Source organism: Panthera leo, chromosome E1 (assembly GCF_018350215.1).
Source record: "Panthera leo isolate Ple1 chromosome E1, P.leo_Ple1_pat1.1, whole genome shotgun sequence".
Lineage (NCBI taxonomy): Eukaryota > Metazoa > Chordata > Mammalia > Carnivora > Felidae > Panthera > Panthera leo.
Window position 1 is genome coordinate 41,205,179 of NC_056692.1, and position 16,149 is coordinate 41,221,327.

Genomic DNA, 16,149 nt, shown 5'->3' on the forward strand with positions numbered 1-16,149 from the left:
AGTGTGATTAGATTATTGACAGCTATCACTATTTTCAGAAAGATAAATAAAAAATAAAAATATATGTATACACAGTAGGAACCCAATAAATATGATTCCTGGGGTACTTTGGTGGCAAAGTTGGTTAACCATCTGACTTCAGCTCAGGTCACGATCTCACGGTTTATGAGTTCGAACCCTGTGTTGGGCTCTCTGCTGACAGTGCAGAGCCTACTTTGGATCCTCTATCTCCTTCTGTCTCTCCTACTGTCTCACTCACACACTCTCTCTCTCTCTCAAAAATAAACATTAAAAAAAATATATGATTTCTTTTCCTTCCTAGAGTGGTGAGGTGCAGGACTCTAATGGGTCTGAGATTCTGTCCTGAACTATCAAGGAGGAACAACAGTCCAAACTTGTCCTTCTCCCCCTGTAGTATTGTAAAGATCCAACCAGAAGGTAGATAAAGTGCTATACAGTCTTATCTCAATAATGATTTGAACAGACATCCCTTTAAAGATATTCTGAATTTTCCTGGGTAAATCAATAGCTAAACTTTTTCTAGAGAGACAAAAACTTTGATTAGGGCAAGGGCTGCCTTGGAGAAGAATACCATCAGCCCTCAGGCTTGTTTAGCTTTCAGTTCTGAATTTTATTCCGACCTTCAGGAGGGACAGATGTGCATTTCTTATCTCGTAGCTCATGCCTTGTATAGACCCAGAAAACCTACATACAATTAAACAAGAGTGTCCTGGAACAATGAGACGTCAGAAATGGCTCTTTACAAAAAACTAAAGCAGTATGGTGAAAAAACTTAATAAGAGCTCAATATAAGTAAAGATGTTACTTAGAAACCACAAATTGACATTTATTACTGCTTACCTTCTCATTCCCGGTTCTTTAGTTTTACTGGTGGAACTATCCAGAGATACTTGAAATTTGTCAGCAGAGAGGCTTTCGGGATTCTGGCTTATAAGGCAGTCACTACTTTTCTCTGAAGTTAATACTGCTTTAAATGGAATGAGAAAACAAAGAAATCTACTTTACTGCTCTGTCTTAAGGGTGATAATTCAGGTGAGGATATCGATTCTTTCAAAAGCAGCAATCTGTAACAGTCAAATTAGTTTTAAAACAAGTGTATCAGACAGAATTTTATAAACATAAGTGATGCAGCACCAAATGAAACAAAATGACTAAAAAATAGTAATGACAATAAAGGACACACTTCAAGACAGGAGTAAATTAAGATATCCAGCTGAGACGAGGCTGCAAAAAACATATATTTTTTGGCCCTGGATGATAAGGAAACAAGAATAGGAAATGAATTTTTATCTGTGCAGCAAAATAAATTATTCTGAAATCGCCTCAAATAACAAGGAAGAGAAAGTACTGGAAAGCACAAAGCACATTCCCTACTGGCTCCACATCAAAGACTAGAGGATGGGGGTTTGAGCTTTTTGTATGTATGGGGAATTAAGACGGGAATGGTCAGATGAGAAAGAAAAACCAGGTGACAGTTTGCTCTCCATTTGCAATGACTAACAAAAAAACAAACAAACAAAACTAATATAAACACAAAAACCAAGGTGCTGACTGATAAGGAACCTTGAAGTAATCTATGGAACTAATGATGAAATGGCACCAGAAAGGAAAAAACATACAACAGACCCAAGGCAAAGTTCTGGCATGTTAGTGATTTTTTTTAATTTATTAATTCCTCCAAATGTATTCTTGTAGCACTGCTTTCTAGGAAATGCCTTAAAGGCAGAAATCTTTAAAAAGCAAAAGCAAATACTTAAAATTACAAATCTCTTCTACCCACTAAAAAGTCACTGACAATTGTAATTTATTTTGAGCCTTTATTAGAAAAGCTACAATGCATAAATCAAGGCAGAAAAACTTAAACAAAAGGCTGAATTAATTAACCTGTGTTTTAAGTCACTGGGTAGCCTGGAGGGAAATCTAATCCTCAAATGTACTATTTATAGTTTCCTTCATGTGCATCTTTTCTGGACCTGTACATTTCTAGGAACCCAAGAACTCCCAACTGCTGAAAGGAAGCAGAGTCTGACCATGAACCAGCAGGTTTTTCTTCCAACTGTGTATGTAAAGCTTTTTAATTCAGGTATCATTCCCTCCCAAGTCCAGGGTGATAATTGAGAAAAGGTAGTGTGTGGTTTCAAAAAAAGTGAAAGGGTACAGAGCAGGGTGGGAGAGCTTCAGACACAAACAGAGATGTTAAAGTCATTCCACTGCCTGAACGTTTGGCATATGAGTTGCTCTTCTCAATACAATATGGCTCAAGCTACAAAGAAATGAAGCTAACCTGAGTTAGGATTCAGTAACTCAACAGTACATAAAAAACACGGGGCAAAACTCTTCTGTTCTTCTTCCTTTATCCGTATTTCATAAACACAGGATCCAGAGCCCAAGTCCTGGAACAGTCCCTCTTAAATCACCCCCTCCTCTGGGGGGTCTTAACATGTTATATTCTTCATGGCTAGGGAATATGGGCTAGACCAAACATTTAATAAACTTATTGACTATTATGTGCTAAGCATTATGCAAAGTATTGGGAGGGGAAATCAAAGGAAAAGACATTGGGGAGAAAGGAAAGATATTAAGAAATGATAAACTACAAAATACAGAACCTACAATGAAATTCAGTTTTAAAAAGTACATAACCCATCCATGCCAACTGATTCAGAATTTCTGGGGCAGGGACCTAAGAATTTTGAACAAGTGCTTCCGGAAATGAATGCACTGCCAGACGGAAAAGCTCAGATATGTCTGAAAATCACTTCCGCTATAACAGGTTATAATCTTACAAATGCTAATGTTTGCTTTATGAATGACAGGTAATTGGAAAAAAAAAAAAAAAGTACCTGATAGGAAATAGCTTTACTTGTAGAGGGAAAGTACACATAATTTATAATGGGTAAGGATACACATTTGCACAAAAATATGCAGACTTGGGAATGACCCCTAGATAAACCATAGGGCAGATCTATGCTGAGGGCAGGACATTTGATGTAAAGATCCTACAAAAGGAGCTTTCTTCATCTTTAAGGATATTGGATCTTAAAAATAAAAACTGGTGAAATCCAAATAAGTCTAGAGTTCCATTTGTTACTAGCAATGTACCAATGTTGGCTTCTTAGGTCTGATAAAAGCACCATATAATGTAGGATGACAACATTAGGGGAAACGGAAACTAGATAAGGGGCAGAATTCCTGCAGGAACTCTCTGTACTATCATTGCTATTTTTCTGTAAGCCTAAAACTATTCAAAAATAAAAAGTCTATTAAAAAAGATGTCAGTACAGCTAAAGGTAAACAAAATACCCTTCCCAGGATCAAGAAGCTCGCTTGAATTTCAGTTCACCTCACACCAATTTAAGAAAGGAAAAGGCACAAAACTTGAATTGATATTAAGTTGATACTCATACTCTTTCAGAAATAAAGCCACAAAATTCCAGAAATCATATCCAGAAATCTCCTTTCAGTAAGTCTGGGGTGTGTTTCAGGGTTTTAATTATGCAAATTAAAACATTTACAGAGTGACTACTATGTTCTAAGAGTTCTCTGCCCTGTGGAATCTACACTCTAGTGGGAGGTGAGGAGGAACTCTACACAGTAAGCAAAACAAATTGTGTATAATTAAAAGCTAATAAAGGTTATGAAAAAATAACAGTATAACAGGGGAAAGTGGGGCTGGAAATGTCAGAGAGGTAAAAGTTACAATAAAAAACATGGTGGTTTATGGTAGATCTTACTGAGCATTGCTCAGTAATTTAAGATCAAATAAGTAGCATTTGAGCAATTTGTACAACATATTCCAGTTATGCCAAAGAGATCATGGAGGACACTTTCTGTGGAGCTGGGAGAAAGGACTTTTTTCTTTTTCTTTTCGTAGTAATCTCTACATCCAATATGGGGCTTGAACTCCGAACTCTGAGATCAAGAGTGGCATGCTCTGCTGACTGAGCCAGCAAGGTGCCCAAGGAATTTTTTCTTTTAAGCCAGGAAATTTTCTTTAAACTCTTTAAAAAAATTAATTGAGAGAGAAAGAGAGAGAGAGAGAGAGAGAGAGAGAGAGAGAGAGAGAATCTCAAGCAGGCTCCACACTGAGCACAGAGCCCAATGTTGGGCCCGACCCCACAACCATGAGACCATGACTTGAGCCAAAAGCAAGAGTTGGATGCTCAACAGACTGAGCCCCCCAGGTGTCCCAAGCCAGGAAATTTTCATAAGCCTCTCCTCCATCCTATCCTCTCAACATTTACCCATCCACCTGATTAAGCGCCTGACTTTGGCTCAGGTCACGATGTCATGGTGTGTGAGTTCAAGTCCCACATGGGGCTCTGCTGTCAGTGCAGAGCCTCCTTCAGATCCTCTGTCTGTCTGTCTCTCTCAAAAATAAATATTTTTAAAAAAAGGTTTTCAAATCCATAGTAAACTAGAATGTATAAAAATATAGTATTTATGAAATTTTAAAATGAAAGAAAGCAAGCCACAAGAAACATGTCATCTGCAGATCTTCAGGAAAAAATAAATGCACAACCCCACCTCCTGTCAAAGAGGAGACAGTAGATTTACACACATATTCAAAGCCAGACAATAACATTTTCTGCATTGTGCATTAACATGGAAAGTCTAGTCTGTTTTTAGACTGAAGATAGTGAAAGCACCCCAAAGAAGAGAACCGTGCTGGGGACGAGACTTTGGGCTTCGTTATCTGGGAGATGAACTAAATGAAGGTACAGTTACAAAGAAAGCATTTAAGGAAATACATTTTGAACCACTGCCATAGCAACAGAGTTCCCAGCTTCTCATGCATGAGCTACTGTTTCTCCCTGAACATGAACATACTGCAAGGCGCATTCTGGGATCGGAGCCACAGTATTCTGGAGAATTAAGACTTGATTTCCTAGAAAGATGAAAAGGAAGGCCCTAAGGCCCCCAGCCAGACTGGGGAAGGAAGCGACAAAGAAGGGACCTGCACACTAAATTAGCTGGGTGGGTATCATGGAGACAGTGGGGAAGACCAGTTTGGGAGGGCTCACCACACCTGCCAGTCCGGAAGCAGCAACACCCTCTGTGGCACCCGTGCCTGCGCATAGCCTCTCATCTCTGTGTCTGCAGATCTGCCCCTATTTAAAACCTGCCCGATGTGCTGTCTTCCACAAGGCTCTCTCCAATCAAAAACTCAAATTTTCATCTCACTTTCCTTCATTTACACCACATTATTCCTCAGCTCTGTGCTCACTTCTTACAGGAAGTCAGCTCTGATCAATCCCAACCTGCTTTGTTATTCTAAATGCCTTCTCTCAGAGGTCTTGTGGTCTTGTTGATCACTAGAACACTGTTAAGTTCTGACTCTCCCACATAACTAGGCTTTCTGTGGATCATGGTACAATTCCTGACACCTAGGACATCTGTCTCTCAAAATTGGAAAGCACATTAAATAGGGCTTTGGGATCTGACACCACTGTTATAAGGGATGAGTCTTGTTTTTTATGTTTTCTAGAATGATGGAGTTTCCTATTTCCAATCTCCCCCAACTCACTCAGCTTCCTATGGGCTCCCCATAGCCTCTCCTCATTGTGGGTACTCAGACAGTGACACTTCATGACTGTCCTGGTTACCTTGTAAGGCAAATTAGTTGTGAGCAGGGACTAGAACCAAGGCTCAAAATAAAATTACCCATGGAGTGACTCAGCAAACCTATGCTGAGCAAAGAACATAAAATGTTGGAGTTAGGCCCACACTTTGGGAGGGGAAAAACTTTGCTTTGGCCAATATTACAAACCTTTCTCTGATGTGTTTTGTTCCGGATTGAACAGGTCCTCAGGGGCATAAGAATCTGTTATGAGGGCAGGGGAGCTGTTAGAAGGCTGGCTCTCGTGCTGCTCTAACACGGCTTCCAGTTCGGCCATTTCCTGCTGGAGCTTGATCAGGTTGTCTTGCATGGTATCCCTCTGCTACAAACATTAAGAAATGACACCAAGAAAGTCACACTCTTTTAGCAACTTGCCAGACAGCAGGAATATGTCACACCAATTAATTTTAGCATGGAAACCGAAACCATCTTGAATGGAATTATGAGTTCTGGTTGAACACCTTTTCATCCAACCATATTCCTGCAATTAAGGCCCATGAAGTTATTTCAGAATGATGTCAGAGCAGGGAAAAAATGCCTCAAACTCTCCCAAACAGACTTGTTTTATTGTGATGCCCTTTCAACGTTGGTTATTTTCTCTTAAAGCTAGGGAGTAAATGGGGCGCCTGGGTGGCTCAGTCAGTTGAGCGGCCAACTTGGGCTCAGGTCATGATCTCACAGTTTGTGAGTTCGAGCCCCGCGTCGGGCTCTGTGCTGACAGCTCAGAGCCTGGAGCCTGCTTCGGATGCTGTCTCCGTCTCTCTCTGCCCCTCCCCCACTCATGCTCTGTCTCAGAAATAAACAAACGTCAAAAAAAAATAAAAAAATAAAGCTAGGGAGCAAAAAACCAAAATATTCAAATGCTTTCAATATTTAAAATTAGCAAGATTCTGTAACATTTTACCCAGGCCATGTTTCACAGACTTGGTGCTGTGGGACTTACAAGAGATTTGAGTTAGTCCATATAATAATGTCTGCCTTCTGGCTTATGAGGACTCTTCCTTTTCTGGGATTCTTTGAACATTTAGTTTCCAAAAGAGCGAGCAAAGAGTTAATTCACTGGTTTATCTATTCATTCAACAACCATTTGCTGACCATCTATTATATGCAAGGCACTGTTCTAGGGGCTTACAGCCCTCGAGGTGTTGCCATTCTGGATCCAGAGAGGGTACCAAGAGATCACAACAGACAAGGACCCGCTAGAGGGAAGGATTTAGCAGAAAGAACCTTAGGAAATCCTATAAGGACTGTTACTGTTTTTAATTCAAAATAATGGCTCTTCTTGCTTATGGGACTTCTGATGTTTATTTCTCCATTTTAAGAAGGTATCTGCTAAGTCTTAGGTTTTTGATAAGCAAAGTATTTGGTAAGTAAGGAGCCTTCCAAAAACTACATGTCTTCATTACTATTTGAAGGAACATCTATGGTTGCCAGCAAACCCCAGGGAAACACAGATTGTTTGACCCTCCCTTTCTTCTGATCCTTGAAAATGACTTTGCCCTCTACTAAAAACAAGCCATCTACTTTCTCCTGCTACACTGTGTTCATAGTTTTCAGATGTTTATGACCAGAAAATGTGCTCCCAGCGTCACAAAGGCTTCCGCGGCTGCCCCGAGATGCTTTGCTGCCAAAGTCTGCAGCAGCGCCATTGCCACCACGTGGTGCTTGTGGGTAGTTCTGTCAAACCCTGGCCATGGGAACTGCCTCAGTAAATCTGGAATGAAACCACACACAGGTATCTGACAAGCTTCAGAAGCTGTATTAGTCACTTCTGCCATGACGACCACATCTAATTTCTCTGTTGCCATTAAATACGTTAGAAAATCAGGAAAAATAGTAATGGGAGAATTGTAATTAGAGAGCTTGCCTTTGGGTTTTCCCAAAGGAATTACTTTATAACCTAAATTCCCTTGTAGGTAATTGCCCAGACACATTTGGGAGACCAAGACCAAATTGGTTACTGAGGGTTTTTGTTTTTTTTTTTTTAATTCTAATTCTTAAATGTTTCTGGAATTACCCCTATTCTTCTTTTCTACTCCCAATATGCTACTCTGATCTCTTTTAATACAGCTGCATTACTGTGGAAGTTCTTTAAAACTCATTATTGCCCTCAGGATAAAGCCCAAATTCCTAAGCATAGCATTCAAAAGGCCTTTCACACTCTGATTTTTTATTACTTCCCCAAACCACCCATATGCCCTGTTTTCCAGTTACACAGGACAACTTTGTGCTTTCTGGACATATCGTGCCTCTGTGTCTTTGCCTTGATTGCTGCCTCCCTTCGCTTTCTACATGGAATAATTCCTCTCATCTTTCAAGGCCCAGCTCAGATGGCCCCTTCAGAAGTCCCCACCAAGAATACATCTACTACCAGGAACAGATGATCCCTCACTACTTCACTGGCTAACACACTAGTATACAAAAGTGGAATACTGAACCCTTCTTAAATTTTATTTTATTTAATTTTTTAAATGTTTATGTATTCTTTAGGGAGAGAGAGCGAGCATAAGCACAGGGGAGGGGCAGAGAGAGAGGAAGGCAGAATCCCAAGCAGACTCTGTGCTGACAGCCTCAAACTCACAAACGGTGAGATCATGACCTGAGCCGAAATCAAGAGTCGACGCTTAACCGATTTGAGCCACCCAGGCACCCCAGGACCCTTCTTGATAGGTGGAATCTTTCTTTTCTTTTTTTTTTTTTTTTAGGTGGAATCTTTCTTAACCATTTTTGTATTCCTAATGCCTAGCAAGTAGTAAGTACTCAGTAAACGTTTAATGCAGAAATGAACTAATGAATGAGTATAGTTAATCAGTCTTTAATTAAAAAAAAACAAAAAACAAAAAAAACAGGGCACCTAGGTGGCTTAGTCACTTAAGTGTTTGACTTTGGCTCAGGTCATGATCTCACAGTTCGTGGGTTTGAGCCCTGCGTCGGGCTCTGTGCTGACAGCTCAGACCCTGGAACCTGCTTCAGATTCTGAATCTCCCTCTCTCTCTACCTCTCCCCTGCTTGTGCTGTCTCTCAAAAATAAATAAAATGTTAAAAAAAAATTAAATGGTACCAAATTAGGTTTCTCTATCTCCTATATATTTCTTCTTAGTTCTGTTAAACAGCTGGAGGGAAAAGATCCTGCTCCCATCATTTTGCCTGTCTGTTACTTTAAATTTCAGTTAGCCGTGAAAACTGACTAGCTCTGTTTTGAGAAGATTCTTGATAAAAACATTTTGCAAAATGAATCTTGAACAAGTAGACACATCTCTAGGAAGAAGATCGGGAATATGAAAAACAAAGGGGTAGTTTATTGAATGTCAAATCTAATGCACTATAGCTAAGCCCAAGAGAATTAGAAGCTGGAACCTACAACCTTAAAACACAAGGGACAAAAAGGTGAAAGGCACTGGTGAAAGTTTGACAGGGCCCCAAATCCACCTAGGAGTTGCAGAGAAAAGGCCTCCTTAGTCTTTTCATTCATTTTGTCACCATGGCAATCCTGTAGGGTGGGAAGAATATTGGTGACAACTCAGGTACGAACAGACTGAACAGGCCACTGTCTCAAAGATTTCTTCCTGACTCCAGCAGGTTTCAGTCCTAGAGGGATCTGCTCTGTACAGAAAACGGGCAGAAGACCAGCGCTTTCTTTCTATAGCCCTCACAGCAATGCCAAGAATTAGAAGATTTTAAAACTGGATACCACCTGGTGTTAGCAAAGGTGCAGGGAAGTGAGAACCATCAAGTACTACAGGGGCTGCAAAAGTATGGATTTGTTCAATCTTTCTGAAGAACAATTTAACAATATGTATCAAAGATGAAAATTTTCAGTTGTAGGAATTTATATTAAGGAAATCATTGGGGATGCAGGCAAATCTTTAGCTACTATCAAGATACTACTATAGTGCTGTACATAACAGCTAACTGGGTCTCTTACTTTGAAACCCTCATATTCATTAATAGGCCAAATAAATCACGGCTTACCCAAAGGACAGAATACTATATAGTAATCAAAAATGAGTCATTGAGGGGCACCTGGGTGGCTCAGTTGGTTAAGCCTCTGACCTTGGTTCAGGTCATGATCTCATAGTTTGTGGGTTCAAACCCCACGTCAGGCTCTGTGCTGACAGTTCAGAGCCTGGAGTCTGCTTCAGATTCTGTGCCTCCCTCTCTTTCTGCCCCTCCCCCATCACACTGTCTCTGTCTCTCTCAAAAACAAATAAACATTAAAAAAAAAAAAAGAATCACTGAGGAAAACTGAATGACATCGAAAGAAAAAAACATTACAGTGGAGTATTATGTATTTTTAAAATTTTTAAAATATTTTTATTTATTTTTAAGACAGAGAGAGACAGAGCATGAATGGGGATGCGGCAGAGAGGGAGACACAGAATCCGAAGCAGGCTCCAGGCTCTGAGCTGTCAGCACAGAGCCCGACGCGGGGCTCGAACTCACGAACCGTGAGATCATGACCTGAGTTGAAGTTGGACGCCCAACCGACTGAGCCACCTGGGCGCCCCATGGAGTATTATGTATTTTTTAAAGATAAGGAGTACACCTATCTTTGTGCATACACAGGAAAATGGAAGAATATGCATGAATAGTTAATAGTAATTATTCCTGGGTAACCCATAGAATTTAATCTTTTAAATAATTAATGTGAGCATATGGCATAAAATTCAAGGCACGAAAGGACATTCAGAGAATAAGGCTTCCTCCTCCTTCTCCCAGTCTGTTTCCCCACTCCAAGGGCAACTACTATTAGCTGTTCAGTGAAGATGGTGGTGTTAATCTTTATTTATTTATTTATTTATTTATGATGGGTGTTAATCTTTAAATACTGTGATAGAGAGTACTTTTTCGAGGAGACTGTTCTGCCTGTAGTACTGAAACATTCATGTTACCAAATGTTATAGATAGGACAACGCTCCTATCCCCTTCATAAGTAACCACAATATTGGTCTTGGCCACGAGATACAGGAAGTAAAATTGTGTTACTTTCTTTTTCAAAGAAAAAAGAGGACTTACAGGCACCAAAGAACAACTAGCAGATTTAAAAAGAAAGAACAAAAAGAAATCTCCACAAAACAACAAAAGGCTAGATCATCTCTAACAGAACAAGAACTCTGTGGGCTCCAATTTGGAAACAAGAACAAACCCCTCTCTTTAATACAGTAGTGTCTTCATAGATATTTTTGCTATAGGGAAAATTGCTTTTTTTAAAAAATATTTTTAAAAAATATTTATTTTCGACAGAGAGAGAGAGAGAGAGAGAGAGAGAGAGAGAGAGACAGTGTGAGTAGGGGAGAGGTAGAGAGAGAGGGAGACACAGAATCTGAAGCAGGCTCCAGGCTCTGAGCTGTCAGCACACAGCCTGACATGGGGCTCAAACTCACGAACTGTGAGATCATAACCTGAACCAAGGTCAGTCACTTAACCGACTGAGCCACCCAGGCGCCCCTAGGGAAAATTGCTTTTGAAGGTTTAGCTTATTCATTAAATTCAGGATGTATTTTTCGCAGTCAACTAGATGGTGTGTGTGTGTGTGTGTGTGTGTGTGTGTGTGTGTGTGTGAAATAAAAGGCAGCCTGAGTTCCGTTCAGGTGCTTACCACCTACTCTGAGGAGACAAGGTACCACATACAACTGTTATACCATTAATTCTAAAGCATGATAAAGCAAATGTCAGAACGTGGGGTGCCTGGGTGCATGCTACTGAACACAGAGGACACAACACACACACATCCACATAGGCTTTTTACCTGAGTGGTTAAAATATCACTCTGAGAGGACACCCCTGAACAGTCTTCAGAGAGGCTTGTTTCACTCTCGTACCCAGATGCCGCTTCACCTTAAATGATGATAAAAATAGCTTCAGATGTGAAAACAGCACATACTGCAACTCGTATCCTTCTCTTCCCATTGGTGGGAAAAATTTCACTTTCATGTCATGCAAAATGATTACATTCCTTGTTTTGGGACACCTGAATTTCCTATTGGAAATCATAACAATGAAAACTAGAAACAAGTCCCCCAACAATTATATCTCATTCAAACAGAGAAGATGTTCTAGCTGGGTAAAGGACTTTTAAGGAAAGGCACCTTAGGAGGAACATGTATAAAGTTTAAGAAGCAGTTACTTTAGTTGCACTTGTAAACTTGTAAACTATACTCTCCCAAAAGGCATCAACATGTAGCTCATTTCTATACTACAGATGGTGGCAAACACAAAAACCTGGTTCCAATACCTAAGTTTGAATCCACACTCTGCTCTTCTTCGTGATTATCCTCTTCCAGGCCAGGTTCCCTTTCATCATCATATGAAACCAATTCCTCATCACTCAGAACGTCCACATTTTTGGACTGATGCCTCACTTGTTTGGAAGGAGGATCAAACATCAAGAAAGGATCCTGGGTATTTGTATTAACAGCCGAGTCTTCCGATGCACTGCACTGTGAAGAAAATAAGCTACCGGAACACCTCGCTTCCTCACTAAGGTGATGTTCCTGGGACTCCTTTGCTGATGTTACCTGGTTACTGCAGTCATGTAAGCTATCCTTCAATGATTCTAGGTTCGCCCCTGTTTTCTTAGACAGACCCTCCGTGGCAATGGCATTATGGCTGGTAGACTGAGAAGGTATACTGGTTGCTTTACCAAATAGTAAGTGTTGGAAGCAGGGAAGCTCTTCCTCCTCACTAGACACGTTCTCTTCTGAGGACTGTAACTTCCTGGTCTCTGTTTGGTGACCCTGAGCCAGATGTGTATGGTCTAAAGGGCTAGGGCTCCTTCTGAATTCTCCTTTCTGGACACTCTTGCCAAAAACAGCAGATCTTTCCTTAGCACTTTCAGCAAAGCTGATTTTTCCCTTTATTTCAGCACCATTTAATAGATCATTGGGTGTCTCAGAACAAACCTGAGAAGCACGGCTACTTTCCATAGGTTGTTCTACATTATCGGAAATTAGACATGGAGAAAAATCTGCATTAACAGACTGAACTACTCCTTCATTTTCTCCTTGCCTTTTCATTTCTGGACATTTACAATTACTTATAGGAAGACTTTGCTCATAGACTTCAGGTTGCATAAGACCTAACCTGAGCATAGCACTTAACTTAGGTCCTCGGTTTCTACCCAGTTCTGTTTGAATGTTTTCACCACTGGAACCTACTTCATTAATGCTAGAGCCTACTTCATTAGCACTGGAACCTACTTCATTAACACTGCTTGAGCTAACTTCTTTAAAAGTGTTTTCTCTAATGTTATTTTGGCTAATTGTGCTCACTGTACTTTGAATGACGCTCTCATTTCCCACTGCTCTTTCAGGTGACATTGAACGCTGCTCAAACTTTTCCTCTGACAGGTTTTTCTTACATACAGCATTAACAGATGATCTGATGGGAGAAAGTGGTGGTATATGATAAGGATTTTTTGAAATGTCATGGTTATTTGCAATAAAGAGTTCAGTTTCATTGCCTCTGAACTGAGATGACTGACAGAGCCCAGGGACTCCTTTTATGCTACATTTGGCATAATCACCTGGCTTCTCCACTTTCTGACTGACTGCAGAAAAGCCTGCAGTTGCACGGACTGCCTGCACGTGCTTGATTTCAGACTGTTTCTTTCCCTGATTTTCTTCTTTTTGTTCATATTCAAGAGCAACTTTTGGACTTTGTTTCCTTAAGGACGTGGAACGGGCCCAGACTGTAGCACATTCCTTTTCTGGATTTCCTGGATTTGAAAACAGAGCAAATGACTGACGTTTTGAAACCTTGAACGTATTGTATAAATACTGCGTATCAAGTTCATTCTCTTCCATTTCTATACTTGTCTCCTGAGTATGGTTATCTTCACGTCTCAGAGGATCTGTAAAACCCTCTGTGCCATTTCTAGTATCTTTGGAACAACCATGGATAGCTTCCTTGGGGTTTTCAATTACTGCACACAGACTCACATGTTGATTTGGTGCTGTTTTTGCCTTCCCTAGGGTGTCAGCTTCCAGTAATGAGATACTATCCTGAGTGCCATAATCGGCATCAGGTACCAATGAAATACTGGTACTCTCTATAGATCTTTCAGTTTGCAAACTTCTTCCTCCACTCGATACCAGCTCTTTGGGATCTCTGGTCCTATCAGACACGTGAATCGTTCCTCGGCTCTCTTCTAGTTCTTCTCTTTGAATGCCAGGGTTGACAAACTCTTGAAGTGTATTAGAACTTGAACAGTTAGTAAAAACCCCAGGTATGTTTGTTAAATTTAGCTCTGGAAAAGTGTTACTGGCAAGTCTTTTATTTATTTGTTCATTTGGCTTGTTACGCTTCTTGGCTCCAGGTGCAGGTTCTTTATTTTCCACGAGTTGAAGTGTTTTGCTGTGTCTGACTAGCATTTGTTCCAAACTTTTTCTTTTCACCATCTCTTCACTGCTAGAACAGCTATCAATCTGTAGTTCGGTATGATCAGGTGGGCTTGGATTTCTATTGACTACTAATTCCAGCGCATGCATGTGCCTGGTAGAGGACTTCCTCCTCAGCCTGTTCTCCTTAGGTGCCCTTGAACTGTGGCTATTTAATTCTGATTCCATATTACTTATACTGCTGCTTATTGGTTCAGCTTTGGTTCTAAAAGCAGATTCTTTTTCCAATGATTCTGTTGGCTTAGCATTTTTCTCTTTCTGAACATAATCACCTTTTGTCCCATTCTCAGGACCATTATTTGTTATATTCATCACATGACCATTTTGCCCTATTCGATCAGTTCCCTCAATTAGCTTTTCAGGAGTCTTTTGAACAATGGCCAAATCTACTTTCTTGATAAAATCCTCAGGATGAAGGCCTGCTGTAGATCTCCTTTTACGCTTTGTTTTATTTGTGAGGGGATGGGCTTGTGTTATCTGAGGTTCTATAGCACATGCTCCTATAATGAGATCTTCACTTGTGTGGCTCAAATTAGGAAGGCTTGCCTTCCTCCGATAGGTTTTCCCAAATATTTTATCTTCAATATTACTCTCTACTGGTTTGGTGTGGACTCTTTCACTTTCACATATCAAAGCATCATGAGGATCACTGGCCATTAAGTCTATTTTCTCAGAAGAACCAGAATATCCATCCACTTCATTTGGAACTTCTACTGCACCAGCTACTCCAGGATTCGATTCAGATCCCCCATCATGTGAGTCATCAGAAGTTAACATTTCATCACTTCTGGAAAACCACTCGTTAACTTTCTGTATGCTACTATTCAGTGTTATCCAAGGTACATCTTGGGAATCTCTAGGACTGTCAGAGCATGGAGATTTCTGCTTACTCAGTTTTCTCCTACACAGGGGATCAGCATTCAGAACTACCTTTTTCTCTGTGCTGGGAGTCTGCCTATCATTACGTGTTTCCTTACTTTCAGCCCATCTGCTCTGTTGGCTCCTTGCTACGCCAGGCTGTTTGCTTTCATTACAGAATTCAGCCTTTTCTACATTCATTCTGTCTTTAGTGAGTAATAAACTGCTGTTCTCATGCTGTAATGAGCTGGCATGAGTATTTGTGGCACATGGCTCCACATGCAAGTTTGAAACAGAAATACCCTGATACTTTTCTGGATGCTTTTCAGTTGCATGCTTCTCAGTGGTGGTCAAATCTTTATTACTGGGTTGACGATGTTCAATATTTGTTATCTCCTCAGAAAATTCACAAGAGGCTGAAAGGATACAAAAACAAGGTGCTTAAAAACTGAATTATCATGAAAAAATAATGTCCTTCATACAACTTGCAGGATAGAAATAAAGCAACTGGCTATTTTTAGAGAAACTAACCTCATAAACCACCAAATATACTGAAGATGTAGCTCATGCCCTTTCCCAGAATTTCTATTTATCTAGATTCTCCTTATTTCCACTCAAGATACTTAAAATTTTAATTTCAGAATTCCCCTTATTCATAAAACATACCTCCTACTTCTGTAACCTCTGACAATGAACTTAAAGCAGACTGGGCATCAGACATACAGTGCTCTATCTTCAGATTCATACTCTATTTAAATACCAGTATACAAAAGATGAAATATAAACATATCAATTAAAAGTAAAAGGCAACAATCAGTTACACAGGCTACTATTATAATCACATCAGTCTAGTGCCATTGAAATAGATCAGGCTGTACCATGACATTTGAAAAAGAAAGATATTCTAACTCTGCCAAGAGATGTTGTGAATTATAAATGTCCCAAATGGTCTTCAGAATAATCTAATTACAGTACTGAATCCACCCATTCTCTCTTCATTGCCCATTAAGTTGGGAAGACTTGTCATTACCCTTTTTTGCAGGATTCAAACTGGCTTCAGCTCTGGCTCCTTGAGGGGTGATTCCTAACAATTCGTCATCTCCCACACTATAGAGAAGAGATAGAAGCCTTAATGCGAAATGCTAGTTACATGCTCACAGAGTTGTCAAATGAGCAAGATCAAGTATTTTAGCTCCTCTAGGTACTATTGCAATAAGCTGATCAATTTAATTCACTTTCTGAAATTTGCTC

General features: G+C 40.1%; 1 protein-coding gene across 11 annotated transcripts in view; it reads right to left on the reverse strand.

Moving 5' to 3' along the window:
• BRCA1 (BRCA1 DNA repair associated) overlaps positions 1-16,149 on the reverse strand; it is a 58,941-nt gene that overhangs the window by 20,242 nt on the left and 22,550 nt on the right. For 7 of the 11 annotated variants that reach the window (XM_042917146.1, XM_042917148.1, XM_042917150.1 and 4 more), the window contains 5 exons: positions 15,929-16,005; positions 11,877-15,314; positions 11,391-11,479; positions 5,792-5,963; positions 862-988 (listed from right to left, as the gene is read on the reverse strand). In XM_042917146.1, the coding sequence (XP_042773080.1) occupies positions 862-988; positions 5,792-5,963; positions 11,391-11,479; positions 11,877-15,314; positions 15,929-16,005 (3,903 nt within the window). The remainder of the gene's footprint in view (positions 1-861; positions 989-5,791; positions 5,964-11,390; positions 11,480-11,876; positions 15,315-15,928; positions 16,006-16,149) is intronic. The other 4 variants (XM_042917151.1, XM_042917149.1, XM_042917156.1 and 1 more) reach the window with 3 other exon arrangements.